General features: G+C 48.0%; 1 protein-coding gene across 1 annotated transcript in view; it reads left to right on the plus strand.

Moving 5' to 3' along the window:
• slc4a1ap (solute carrier family 4 member 1 adaptor protein) overlaps window positions 1-13092 on the plus strand; it is a 209883-nt gene that overhangs the window by 59838 nt on the left and 136953 nt on the right. The window contains exons 5-6 of the mRNA XM_078399941.1: window positions 2049-2109; window positions 9235-9374. Of these exons, the coding sequence (XP_078256067.1) occupies window positions 2049-2109; window positions 9235-9374 (201 nt within the window). The remainder of the gene's footprint in view (window positions 1-2048; window positions 2110-9234; window positions 9375-13092) is intronic.

Raw genomic sequence — 13092 nt, forward strand, 5'->3', positions numbered from 1 at the left:
GGAGCGGCTAGGCTTGTATACACTGGGAGGGGATCTTATCGAAGCATATAAGATTATTAAGGGGTTGGACACGTTAGAGGCAGGAAACATGTTCCCAATGTTGGGGGAGTCCAGAACCAGGGGCCACAGTTTAAGAATAAGGGGTAGGCCATTTAGAACGGAGATGAGGAAAAACTTTTTCGGTCAGCGAGTTGTGAATCTGTGGAATTCACTGCCTCTTAAACGCTACTATTCCATCTGTCTCCATCACCAACCACCCCTGACAGCTCGTTCCAGGCATCCACCAGTCTCTCTTTAAAACAAAACTTGCCCTGCACAACTTCTTCAAACTTTGTCCCTCTCGCCGCTGTGCCTTCCAGTCGTTGACGTTTCCACCCGAGGGAAAAGGTTCGGACTGTCTGCCCTGTCCATGAATCTCATAATTTTATATTCAGTCTGAAGAAGGGTCTCGACCCGAAAGGTCACCTATTCCTTCTCTCCTGAGATGCTGCCTGACCTGCTGAGTTACTCCAGCATTTTGTGAAACAAACCTTCGATTTGTACCAGCATCCGCAGTTATTTTCTTACACTCATAATTTGATATAATTCTTTCAGGTATCCTCTCAACCTCTGACATTCCAGGGAAAATAACCCTTTCGCCCAACCTTTTTTAAGTAATACCCTAAAATCCAGACAGCAGCGTTCTAGTTTAGTTTTAGTTTAGTTTAGAGATACAGCGTAGAAACAGGCCCACCAGGTCCGCGCCGACCAGTGATCCCCGCACATCAACACTGTCCTGTACCCACTAGGGACGATTTTTACATTTACCAAGCCAATTAACCTACAAACCTGCACGTCTTTGGAGTGTAGGAGGAAACCGAAGATCTTGGAGAAAACCCACGCAGGTCACGGGGAGAATGTACAAACACCGCACAGACAGCACCCGTAGTCGGGATGGAACCTGGGTCTCCGGCGTTGCATTCGCTGTAAGGCTGCAACTATACCGCTGCACCACCGTGACCGCCCTGTGAGGAAGGGTCCTAACCCGAAACATCACCCATCTTTTTTTCTCCGGAGAAACTCTCTTGAATGCATTCAGAGAATTGGCCTCCACTGCCTTCTGAGGCAGAGAATTCCACATTCACAACTCTCTGACTGAAAAAGTTTTTCCTCATCTCAGTTCTAAATGGCCTACCCCTTATTCTTAAACTGTGGCCCCTTGTTCTGTAATCCCCCAACATTGGGAACATGTTTCCTGCCTCTAACGTGTCCAACCCCTTAATAATCTTATACGTTTCGATAAGATCTTCTCTCATCCTTCTCAATTCCAGTGTATACAAGCCTAGTCGCTCCAGTCTTGCAACATACAACAGTCCCGCCATTCCGGGAATTAACCTAGTGAACCTACGCTGCACTCCCTCAATAGCAAGAATATCCTTCCTCAAATTTGGAGACCAAAACTGCACACAGTACTCCAGGTGCGGTCTCACTAGGGCCCTGTACAACTGCAGAAGGACCTCTTTGCTCCAATACTCAACTCCTCTTGACTTCCTGACTCTTGTGCTCAACGCTCTGATCAATGAAGGCAAGCATACATTTGTTAAATAGACACAAAGTGCTGTTTCTGGCAGCAAACTGATGCAGCGGTAGAGTTGCTGCCTTACAGCGAATGCAGCGCCGGAGACCCGGGTTCCATCCCGACTACGGGTGCTGCCTGTACGGAGTTTGTACGTTCTCCCCGTGACCTGCGTGCGTTTTCTCCAACATCTTCGGTTTCCTCCCGCACTCCAAAGACGTGCAGGTTTGTAGGTAAATTGGCTTGTTAAATGTAAAAATTGTCCCGAGTGGGTGTAGGATAGTGTTGATGTGCGGGGATCTGAGAATAAACAAACAAGAGTTTTAGTATATAGAGAGGGTTGCTGCACTTCGTTGAGGTGCTATGAGAGTCATTTCTGAGGGTAAAAGTATAAAGCGTTAAGCACTGCTGTGTAATGTGCATTTTGTAGCTATGTTGCTGAATTACTATTGCAGACTCAGAATTTCACAGTATTAATATCCTTTCCTTGCAGGCGAGGAGCTGGAATACGAGTATGATGAACAAGGCTCAGGTACTTGGATCTGCAGAGTCAGGTACGTGGCCGTTAACAGCATTAAAATTGCTTGCTTCAAAGTCCTGGGTGTTTAAATTCCTTGCAAAAACTAGTAGAATAAAGTTCGCTGGTTAAGATTCGCCGGTGCTTGAACCAGGTCTGTCATTGTGTGACGTTTTTTTTAATTTGTCATCAGTCAATGAAGCGAGACTCTACTGCAGTGATCACAATGAGTAGTGATTGCAAGAAGACCTTCGGTGTGCAGCTGGTAGAGCTGCTGGCTCACTGCGCCAGGGACCCGGGTTCAATGCTGACCTCAGATATTGCCTGGGAGGTATTTATTCACAAAATGCTGGAGTAACTCAGCAGGTCAGGCAGCATCTCAGGAGAGAAGGAATGGGTGACGTTTCGCGTCGAGACCCTTCTTCGGACTGATGTCAGGGGGGCGGGATAAAGGAAGGATATAGGTGGAGACAGGAAGACAGTGGGAGATCTGGGAAGGAGGAGGGGACGAGAGAGACAGAGGAACTATCTAAAGTTGGAGAAGTCAACGTTCAAGCTGCCCAGGTGAAATATGAGGTGCTGTTCCTCCAATTTCCGGTGGGCCTCACTATGGCACTGGAGGAGGCCCATGACAGAAAGGTCAGACTGGGAATGGGAGGGGGAGTTGAAGTGCTCAGCCACCGGGAGATCAGATTGGTTCATGCGGACTGAGTGCAGGTGTTGAGCGAAGCGATCGCCGAGCCTGCGTTTGGTTTCGTCGATGTAAATAAGTTGACATCTGGAGCAGCGGATACAATAGATGAGGTTGGAGGAGGTGCAGGTGAACCTCTGTCTCTGTGTGTGCCTGTGTGTGTGTGTGGAGTTTGCACGTTCTCCCTGTAACCAGGTGGACTCCCTCCGGGTGCTCCGGTTTCTTTACATGTCCCAAAGACGTGCGGGGGTGCAGGTGATTGGCCTCCCAGAGTGGAGGAGAAAGCGGGACAACATAGATCTAGCATGAACGGGTGATCGATGGTCGGCATGGACTCGGTGGGCCAAAGGTCCATGAAATATCGCTAAGTTAAGCTAAGCCTTTATTCATTCACAATTGTGGGATTTAGGAGACTTTTGCATAGGCATATGGATATGGAGAGATATGGATTATGTGCAGGGAGATAAGAGTTGGTCTTGGCATCATGTTCGGCACATGTTTTAAGTTCTATGACACTTAGGGGTGCCAACTATCTCACTCCCAAATAAGGGACAAGGTGACATCACCGCCTCCCCCGCCCCACATTACCTCTCCCAGCCAGCGGCCACGTGCTCCCGCTTCACCAATGGCGGCCGCCCATGCCGGGAGGCGGGTTGCTATGCAACCTCCATTAGGGGGCGCCCGGGCCTCTGGGCCTACACTGTCCAGACCTACACTGTCTGGGCCTACAGTGCCCCTCCGGGCCTAATACGGGGCAAGGGACAAACCAATTTAGCCCAAAATACGGGATGTCCCGGCTAATAATGGACAGTTGGCAACCCTAATGACACTCCTCTTTTCTTAATGAGCATCTTTGCTCTTTGTCGCAGTGGTGCTCAGATTAATTGCAGACCCTGGTTTGGTGCAACATCAAAGCATTTTTCTTTTGTTTTAATAGGACTCCATCCCCCACGATGGAGAAATCCCAATAAATTTCATTCACGAGGCCTACATGATTTCAACTGTGCAAGTGTCTAGCCAATTTAACGTTTAAGAAACATTTAGACAGGTACATGGACAGGACAGGTTTAGAGGGATACGGGCCAAAAAGCAGACAGGTGGGACATGTAGATAGGACATGTTGGTCGGCATGAGCAAGTTGGGCCGATGGGCCTGTTTCTACGCTGTATGACTCTATGACTGGTCCCTCTACCAAGCAAGCATTTCCATCAGTAATTTTCAAAGTATAATAAATTATTGCCTCGGGATTCAGAACGAGGGATTTTTTTAAATAACTTTAATTTTGAAAGAGTCCAGAGTAAGAACAAAAATAAAACAAAAGTTAATGCTGCAACATAATCCTGCCATTAAGATGTTTTCAACATGCACAGTGAAAAATGACCGGGTATTTAGTGAATGCTCTTGGTCGACAGCTTAATTTTATTCAAAACCTTGGGCTAAGTGGTTTCTGTTTGTAATTGAGGCTATATGTCAGAGGCTTGGACATGAATCTGGATCTAATACTCGTCAGATCAGCACTTGCAACGGCAGTTAGCTTCATCGCATTTGGAGAATACCAGAGCACTCATTTTTCAAAAATGTGCCTCGAAGGAAAGTTCAATGGGGGAATCTCACACATTCTGATGGCATTAAAGTTCAGGATCAGAATTAGTCATAGAGAACACACAGCATGGAAACAGGCCCTTCAGCCCAACAATAGACACTAGACAATAGGTGCAGGAGGAGGCCATTCGGCCCTTCGAGCCAGCGCCACCATTCAATGTGATCATGGCTGATCATTCTCAATCAGTTACCCGTTCCTGCCTTCTCCCCATACCCCCTGACTCCATTATCCTTAAGAGCTCTATCTAGCTCTCTCTTGACACCCGTGCCAACCAAGATGTCCCATTTAAGCTAGTCCCATTTGGCCACTTTTGAGCCACATAAGGACATAAGGAATAGGAGCAGAATTAGGCCATTCGGTCCATCAAGTCTACCCCGCCATTCAATTATGCTGATCCCTCTCTCCCTCCTAACCCCATTCGCCTGCCTTCTCCCCATCACCTCTGACACCCGTACTAATCAAAAATCTATCTATCTCCGCCTTAAAATTATCCACAGACTTGGCCTCCACAGCCTTCTGTGGCAAAGAATTCCCCAGATTCACCACCCTCTGACTAAAGAAATCCCTCCTCATCTGCTTCCTAAAAGAACGTCCTTTAATTCTGAGGCTCTGACCTTTGGTCCTAGACTCTCCCACCAGTGGAAACATCCTCTCCACACCCACTCTATCCAAGCCTTCCCCCTAAATCTTTCCCGTCCAAGTGTGGCACCTGTCCAATGTGGGCGGCACATTGGCGCAGCTGTAGAGTTGCTGCCTCACAGCGCCAGAGACCTAGGTTCGATCTTGACTGCAGGTGCTGTCTGCACAGAGTTTCTATTTTCTCCCTGTCACCACGTGGGTTTTCTCCCCGTGCTCCAGACTCCTCCCACACTCCAGAGACATGCAGGTTTGTAGGTTAATTTGCTTCGGTATAAATTGTAAATTGTCCCTAATACGTAGGATAGTGCGAGTGTGGTGACTGCTGGACAGCGCGCACTTAGTGGGCCAAAGAGCCTGTTTCCACGCTGGTTTTCTAAAGTAAGGTAGTGTCTTTTAAAAGCTGTTAGGAGGTACTTGAGGCAGGTACTATAACCTGCCCATATGGCACCACATTCCACATACCCACCACCATCTTGAGTTTCCACATAGCTTCCTATTAAATCTTTCTCCTCTCACCTTGAACCTATATCCTCTGGTCCTTGCTCTATCCTGGGTAAAATACTCTGCATTCACCCTATCCATTCCCCTCAGGATTTTTGAATGGTGGTGCTGGCGCTGTCTATTGTCTATAAGTTCACCCCTCAGCCTCCTGCTCTCCAAGGAATAAAATCTGGCGCAGCGGTAGAGTTGCTGCCTTACAGCGAATGCAGCGCCGGAGACTCAGGTTCGATCCTGACTACGGGCGTCGTCTGTACGGAGTTTGTACGTTCTCCCCGTGACCTGCGTGGGTTTTCTCCGAGATCTTCGGTTTGCTCCCACACTCCAAAGACGTACAGGTATGTAGGTTAATTGACTGGGTAATATGTAAAAATTGTCCCTAGTGTGTGTAGGATAGTGTTAATGTGCGGGGATCGCTGGGCGGCGCGGACTCGGTGGGCCGAAGGGCCTGTTTCCGCGCTGTATCTCTAAATCTAATTAAAAATCTAAATCGTAGCCTGCCCAACCTTTCCCAATAGCTAAGGCCCTCGAGTCCTGGCGACATCCTTGTAGAAATCCTGCACATGCCTGCATTAGACTCCATCAGTTATTCTTCACTCACTTACCCAGCTGATCAAGGTCCTGCTGTAGTTTTTGATACCATCTTCGCTGTCTACAACATCACCTCCTTTAACGTGTTAGACTAGGGCCTAGTTCTTTTCGCCTGCTCTCAATTCTACCCCGTCTCCCTTTCCTCCGTGCCCTTTAATCCCCTTGCGTGCTTGCAGTTTACTTCTAAGTTGCTGATCTGAGACAAATTTCCCTTTGTTGAAAACGATATGTTGGATGAAAGCTTGACAGACTATTCCCTCTCAAGGCACGGTACATCCTTAATAAACTTGCTGGACCGTATATCCAATGCAGCCGACAAGATCTTATTAGAAATTGGGATAAATGATGCTCTGAGCCGTTGGAACTCTTGACACAGTCAGTATTGCATTCTTTGGCATAGAGTAGCTTGCACAGTGGTCACTGATCTCTGTTTGAAATAGGAAGGCTATTGTCTCTTATTTCACGAGGGCGATGTCTGACTTGAATACCTAAAGGGGGGAAAAAAATAAAACTGTCAGAACGAACAGTTGAATGGCATAAAATGAAAGCAAGATCAGGGGGAACTGGAGGTGATTCTACTCTTGTTAGAGATGGCCATTGGCTGCTATTTATGTCGTAAGATTAACAGTCGCCGACTACCAACCTTCACCTGAAGGTTAGACACAAAAAGCTGGAGTAACTCAGCCGGTCAGACAGCATCTCTGGAGAAAAGGAATAGGTGATGTTTCAATGTTTGTAAAAAAAAAGAATTATAGTAAATAACGACACCAAGTGGACCCGTTGGGCCCACACATCTCCTGCATTGGTGCAGCACCCTCTCCTCTCCCCTCCTCCCTCCCCCACTCTTCTCCCCTTCTCTTCTCCCCTTCTCTCCCCTCTCCCTCTCCCCTCTTCTCCTCTCCCCCTCTCCCCCCCTCTCCCCTCTCCTCCTCTCCCCCTCACCCCCCTACCCCCCCTCCCTCCACCCACCTCCCTCCCTCCCTAGGAGATAGATTTAAACTTTAAAATGTGAATAACTTAAAAAATATAGCACTGATTTCAATGAAACTTCTTCCACCAAAGGGACGACGGTGAGTAAGGTGGGCCTAAAAATGTTGCGCTATCCTGTACCATTTTGGCTGTAGTTCAGGAACAAACAAACAAACAAACGAGAGTTTTAGTGTATAGATGGGAGGGGATAGAAGGAGAATGCAGAAGGGCATAGGTTCAGTGCGGCAGGGTGGCGCAGCGGTAGAGTTGCTGGCTTACAGCGCCGGAGACCCAGGTTTGACCCAGGTCTGTACGTAGTCTCTACGTTCTCCCTGTGACCGTGTGGGTTTTCTCCAGGTGCTCCGGTTTCCCCCTGCACTCCAGGGACATGCAGGTTTGTAGGTTAATTGGCTTAGATAATGCCTGAAAATTGTCCCTAGTGTGTGGGATAGTGTTAGTGTACGGGGAGATCGCCGGTCTGTTTCCACGCTGTATCTCCAAAGTCCAAAGTCTCATGGTTGGTAAAATAGACAGGCAGCAAAATGTATTATTCGCAGTAAATGTATTTGAGGGGAAAGTGAGAAGAAGGATATGAAACACCGTGTCCAATTTTGGATGGGTTATATGAAAAGAGAAACCTGATGACATGTACCCCCATTTTTTAAATGTGGTAGTGCATCTTGAGAAGATTGCTTAAAAGTGCTTGTGGAATTGGCTTTGCCAGCAGAGGAACAGAATAGATTGCAACATTAAGGAAGAGGTTGAACCTTTACACAGCAGCTCTTGGGCGTCATCTGCTGAAATGACTGCAGCCTTTGTCAGCACACTTTATGAAGAACTCCAAAGGTTCTTGAGAGGATGGACAATGGACACGCAGCATTGAAACAGACCCTTCGGCACAATAGACAATAGACAATAGGTGCAGGAGGAGGCCATTCGGCCCTTCGAGCCATTCAATGTGATCATGGCTGATCATTCTCAATCAGTACCCCGTTCCTGCCTGCTCCCCATACCCCCTGACTCCGCTATCCTTAAGAGCTCTATCTAGCTCCCTCTTGAATGCATTCACAGAATTGGCCTCCACTGCCATCTGAGGTAGAGAATTCCACAGATTCACAACTCTCTGACTGAAAAAAGTTTTTCCTCATCTCAGTTCTGAATGGCCTACCCCTTATTCTTAAACTGCAGCCCACCGTCCATGCAGACCACAAAGCACCCGTTTACACTAAATCCATTCTTTTCTCACCCAGACTCTACCACTTTCTCACTCACGAGGAAGAATATACAGTGTCTAATTAACCCACTGATTTACACATTCTGCACTGTGGGCCACAAATGTGGCACCCAAAGTGAAACCGTGTGGTCACAGGGAGAATGCAAACTCTGCACTGGAGGTCGGGATTGCTCAGTTGCTGGAACTGTGTGACAGCATCTCTAGTAGCTGTGAAGTTGTGGCACCCATCGATGTTTGTGTCGGAACTGGATAAGGAGGCAGAGACGGAAAAAAAAAAGAAATGTTGGTATAATTCCCGGTGGCGCAGCGGTAGAGACGCTTGCAGCGCCGGAGACCCGGGTTGCACCCCGACTATGCATGCTGTCTGTACGGAGTTTGCACGTTCTCCCCGTGACCGCCAAGATCTTCGAGTTTCCACCCGTACTCCAAAGGCGTACAGGTTTGTAGGCACGGTGGCGCAGCGGTAGAGTTGCTGCCTTACAGCGAATGCAGCGCCTGAGACTCAGGTTCGATCCTGACTACGGGCGCCGCCTGTACAGAGTTTGTACGTTCTCCCCGTGACCTGCGTGGGTTTTCTCCGAGATCTTCGGTTTGCTCCCACACTCCAAAGACGTACAGGTGTGTAGGTTAATTGACTGGGTAAAATGTAAAAATTATCCCTAGTGTGTGCAGGATAGTGTTAATGTGCGGGGATCGCTGGGCGGCGCGGACCTGGTGAGCTGAAGGGCCTGTTTCCGTGCTGTATCTCTCAATCTAAAAATTTAAATCTAAAGTGCAGACAGCTCCCTTAGTCAGGATGGAACCCGGGTCTCCGGCGCTGTGAGGCAGTAACTCTACCTCTGTGTGTATTTTCAACTCATTTTCAATTTTGTCATTTTGTTTTCATTAATGCGCATTGTATACGTGGTACTGTATTAAATAGCTCCCCCTTGTTTAGGCTGCCAGTGACTGACGCGCTAGGAAAAGAGCTCGTTGCAGAGGTGACGCATGCTGGCAAGAAGAAAGAAGCCATGGTTCAGTGTTCGCTGGAGGCCTGCAAGATCTTGGAGGCCAGAGGCGTCCTGCGAATGGAGGCAGGTTGGTACCGCCCAAGAGATTGTGTTTGAAAATACAGATCCACCATCGATTTGCCGGCAACTGGTGGATCGGCACCTCCTTCGACCCGGACAAATGGACGAAGGAACTGCAGATGCTTGAGTCTTGAGCAACACACAAAGTGGTCGAGTAACTCAGCAAGTCAGAAATGTAAATTGTCCCCAGTGTGTGCAGCATAGTGCAAGTGTGCGGAGATCGTTGGTCGGCGCGGACTCAGTGGGCCGAAGGGCCTGTTTCCGCACTGTATCTCCAAGTTAAACTAAACTACTTTATTCGTGGCAATTGAAGTTAAAAAAATATCCAGAACTGCCCCTGTCTCTTCCAGATCTCAATCCAGGAAAAAATTGATGTAAACTGCCGAGTTACCCCAGCACTTTGCTTCTCACTTTAGCTCCCCTCCCAAGGGAGTGCCCATTTCCCTCCAAATCGAAGAGAAAGTTTGGAGGCGAGCTTTGGTAACCGGGAATTCACATCCGTCAATCCAGCGATTGATTGTGAAAGTGCATCAAAAATTAAATCAGTTTGCCTTCTTAACTGCTTGATTTATCTCCAAAGTAGGCAACGTTTCAGATTCAATTAGGACTGAATGAATTGCCAAAGGGGCAAGCATAAAATGAATTGAAACGGAATTGAGATGGATTGTATCTAAGTTATTAGGGCAGGCATCGTTGCCAACATAGCCGAAAGATTTTAGCTGAACAATCTCCATCCTTGCATTGACCGGGTAATCAGGAGTTCAACACTAATGCTCAGGAATGTAGAACTTTATAGTGCGTGTGGAGGCCATTAGTGCCAGTTCTTTGCTTGAACAATTTGAAACTAGTCCCAGAACTCATTCTCACACACTTTGCTTCAAGTATTTATTCACTTTTCCGTTTAAAGACGCAACGATTTCTGCTTCAATGAATCATTTTGGCAAAGCATTCCATGCTCCGACTCGCATCTTAAAGTGAGGATTTCTTGTCACCAGCCCCCATTCAGAAAAAGCAGTCTTTTCATTAATAGCTCTTTAAAAAAAAAGTTGAACTTTTCAAATAAATTTCTTCTCAGCTTTCTTCTTTCCAGTGAAATGCTCTCCGGTATCTCAAGCAAGGCACTCCTCATAGAAACATAGAAAGTAGGTGCAGGAGTAGGAGTAGGCCATTCGGCCCTTCGAGCCTGCACCGCCATTCAATATGATCATGGCTGATTATCCAACTCAGTATCCCGTACCTGCCTTCTCTCCATACCGCCTGATCCCTTTAGCCACCAGGGCCACATCTAACTCCCTCTTAAATATAGCCAATGAACTGGCCTCAACTACCTTCTGTGGCAGAGAATTCCACAGACTCACCACTCTCTTTGTGAAGAAATGTTTTCTCATCTCGGTCCTAAAAGACTTCCCCCTTATCCTTAAGCTGTGACCCCTGGTTCTGGACTTCCCCAACATCGGGAACAATCTTCCTGCATCTAGCCTCTCCAACCCCTTAAGAATTTTATATGTTTCTATAAGATCCCCCCTCAGTCTTCTAAATTCCAGCGAGTACAAGCCGAGTCGATCCAGTCTTTCTTCATATAGAGTCATAGAGTCCTACAGCACAGAAAGAGGCCCTTCGGCCCATCGTGTCCATGCCGCCCGTTACCAAACACAGTCTAATTTTAATCCCATTTTCCCACATTTGGACCGTAGCCCTGAATGTTGTAGCATTTCAAGTGCCCATCCAAATGCCTCTTAAACGTTGTGAGTGTTCCCGCCTCCACCACCACCCCAGGCAGTGAGTTCCAGACTCCAACCACCCTCTGGGTGAAAAAGTTCTTTCTCACATCCCCCCGAAACCTCCCTCCCCTTACCCTGTATCTATGTCCCCTCGTTGTTGAACCTTCCACCAGTGGAAGAAGTTCCCCGCCATCTACCTTATCTATGCCCCTTATGATCTTGTACACCTCGATCATGTCCCCTCTCAGCCTTCTCTGCTCCAGGGAAAACAACCCCAGTCTGCTCAGTCTCTCCTCATAGCCGAGGCCCTTCATCCCTGGCAGCATCCTGGTGAATCTCCTCTGCACCCTCTCCAAAGCTATCACATCCTTTCTATCATGTGGTGACCAGAACTGTACACAATACTCCAGCTGTGGCCTCACCAGTGTTCTGTACAATTCCATCATTACCCCCCTACTTTTATATTCGATGCCCCGGCTAATGAAGGCCAGTAACCCATATGCCTTTTTGACCACCCTGTCCACCTGTCCTGCTGCCTTCAAGGACTTGTGTACCTGCACTCCAAGGTCCCTCTGTACCCCTGTCTTCCCTAGGGTCCTTCCATTCATGGTGTACTCCCTCTCCAAGTTATTCCTGCCAAAGTGCATCACCTCGCACTTTTCAGGATTAAATTCCATCTGCCACTGCTCCGCCCATCTGACCATCTCATCTATATCTTCCTGCAGCTTGCAGATATGAAAGTCCTGCCATCCCAGGGATCAATCTGGTGAACCTAAATGACCAACTTTGCCATTTTCAGCCCCATCCTAGTAGTTCTACGGAAAGACTGGAGTAACTCAGGCAGCATCCCTGGAGAACTTGGATAGGTTTCGGGTCAGGACACTTCTTCTGACTGATTGCAGGGATGGGGGAGGGGGAGGGGGGGGAAGGAAAGATAGAACAGAACATTGCATGGAAGGTCATAGCTGAACACAGGCAGTGGGGGTTTTAATAGACAGGTGGGGGGGGGGGGGCACGGTGGCACAGCGGTAGAGTTGCTGCCTTACAGCTCCACAGACCCGAGTTCGATCCCGACTACGGGTGCTGTCTGTACGGAGTTTGTACGTTCTCCCCGTGACCTGCGTGGGTTTTCTCCGAGATCTTCGGTTTCCTCCCACACTCCAAAGACGTAAAGTTTTGTAGGTTACTTGGGGTTCGGTAAAATTATAAAATGTCCCTAGTGTGTAGGATAGTGCTAGTGTAAGGGGTGATCGCTGGTCGGTGTGGACTCAGTGGGCCAAAGGTCTTGTTTCAAGTCAACTCAAGTCAAGTCAAGTTTATTTGTCACGTACACATACACGATGTGCAGTGAAATGAAAGTGGCAATGCCTGCGGATTGTGCTAAACTACAAAACAGAATAGAAAAAAAAATTTGAACACAAAAAATAAATTAATACAGTAAATTAAATTAGTCCCTGGTGAGATGAGAGTTAACAGTCCTGATGGCCTGTGGGAAGAAACTCCGTCTCATCCTCTCCGTTTTCACAGCGTGACAGCGGAGGCGTTTGCCTGACCGTAGCAGCTGGAACAGTCCGGGGTGGTAGGGGTCCCCCATAATGTTGCTGGCTCTGGATCTGCACCTCCCGATGTATAGGTCCTGCAGGGGGGCGAGTGTAGTTCCCATGGTGCGTTCAGCCGAACGCACTACTCTCCGCAGAGCCTTCCTGTCCTGGGCAGAGCTGTTCCCAAACCAGATTGAGATGTTGCCGGACAAGATGATTTCTACAGCGTAGAAGCACTGAAGGATCCTCAGAGAGACTCTGAATTTCCTCAGCTGTCTGAGGTGGTAAAGACGCTGCCTTGCCTTACTCACCAGTGCGGCAATGTGTGTTGTCCATGTCAGATCCTCTGTGATGTGGACTCCCAGGTATTTAAAGCTGCTCACCCTATCCACAGTAATCCCATTTATCTCCAGTGGCGTGTACGTAATCAGATGTTGAGCCCTTCTGAAGTCCACAATCAGCT

This window comes from Rhinoraja longicauda, chromosome 5, assembly GCF_053455715.1.
Source record: "Rhinoraja longicauda isolate Sanriku21f chromosome 5, sRhiLon1.1, whole genome shotgun sequence".
NCBI classification, from domain to species: Eukaryota; Metazoa; Chordata; class Chondrichthyes; order Rajiformes; family Arhynchobatidae; genus Rhinoraja; species Rhinoraja longicauda.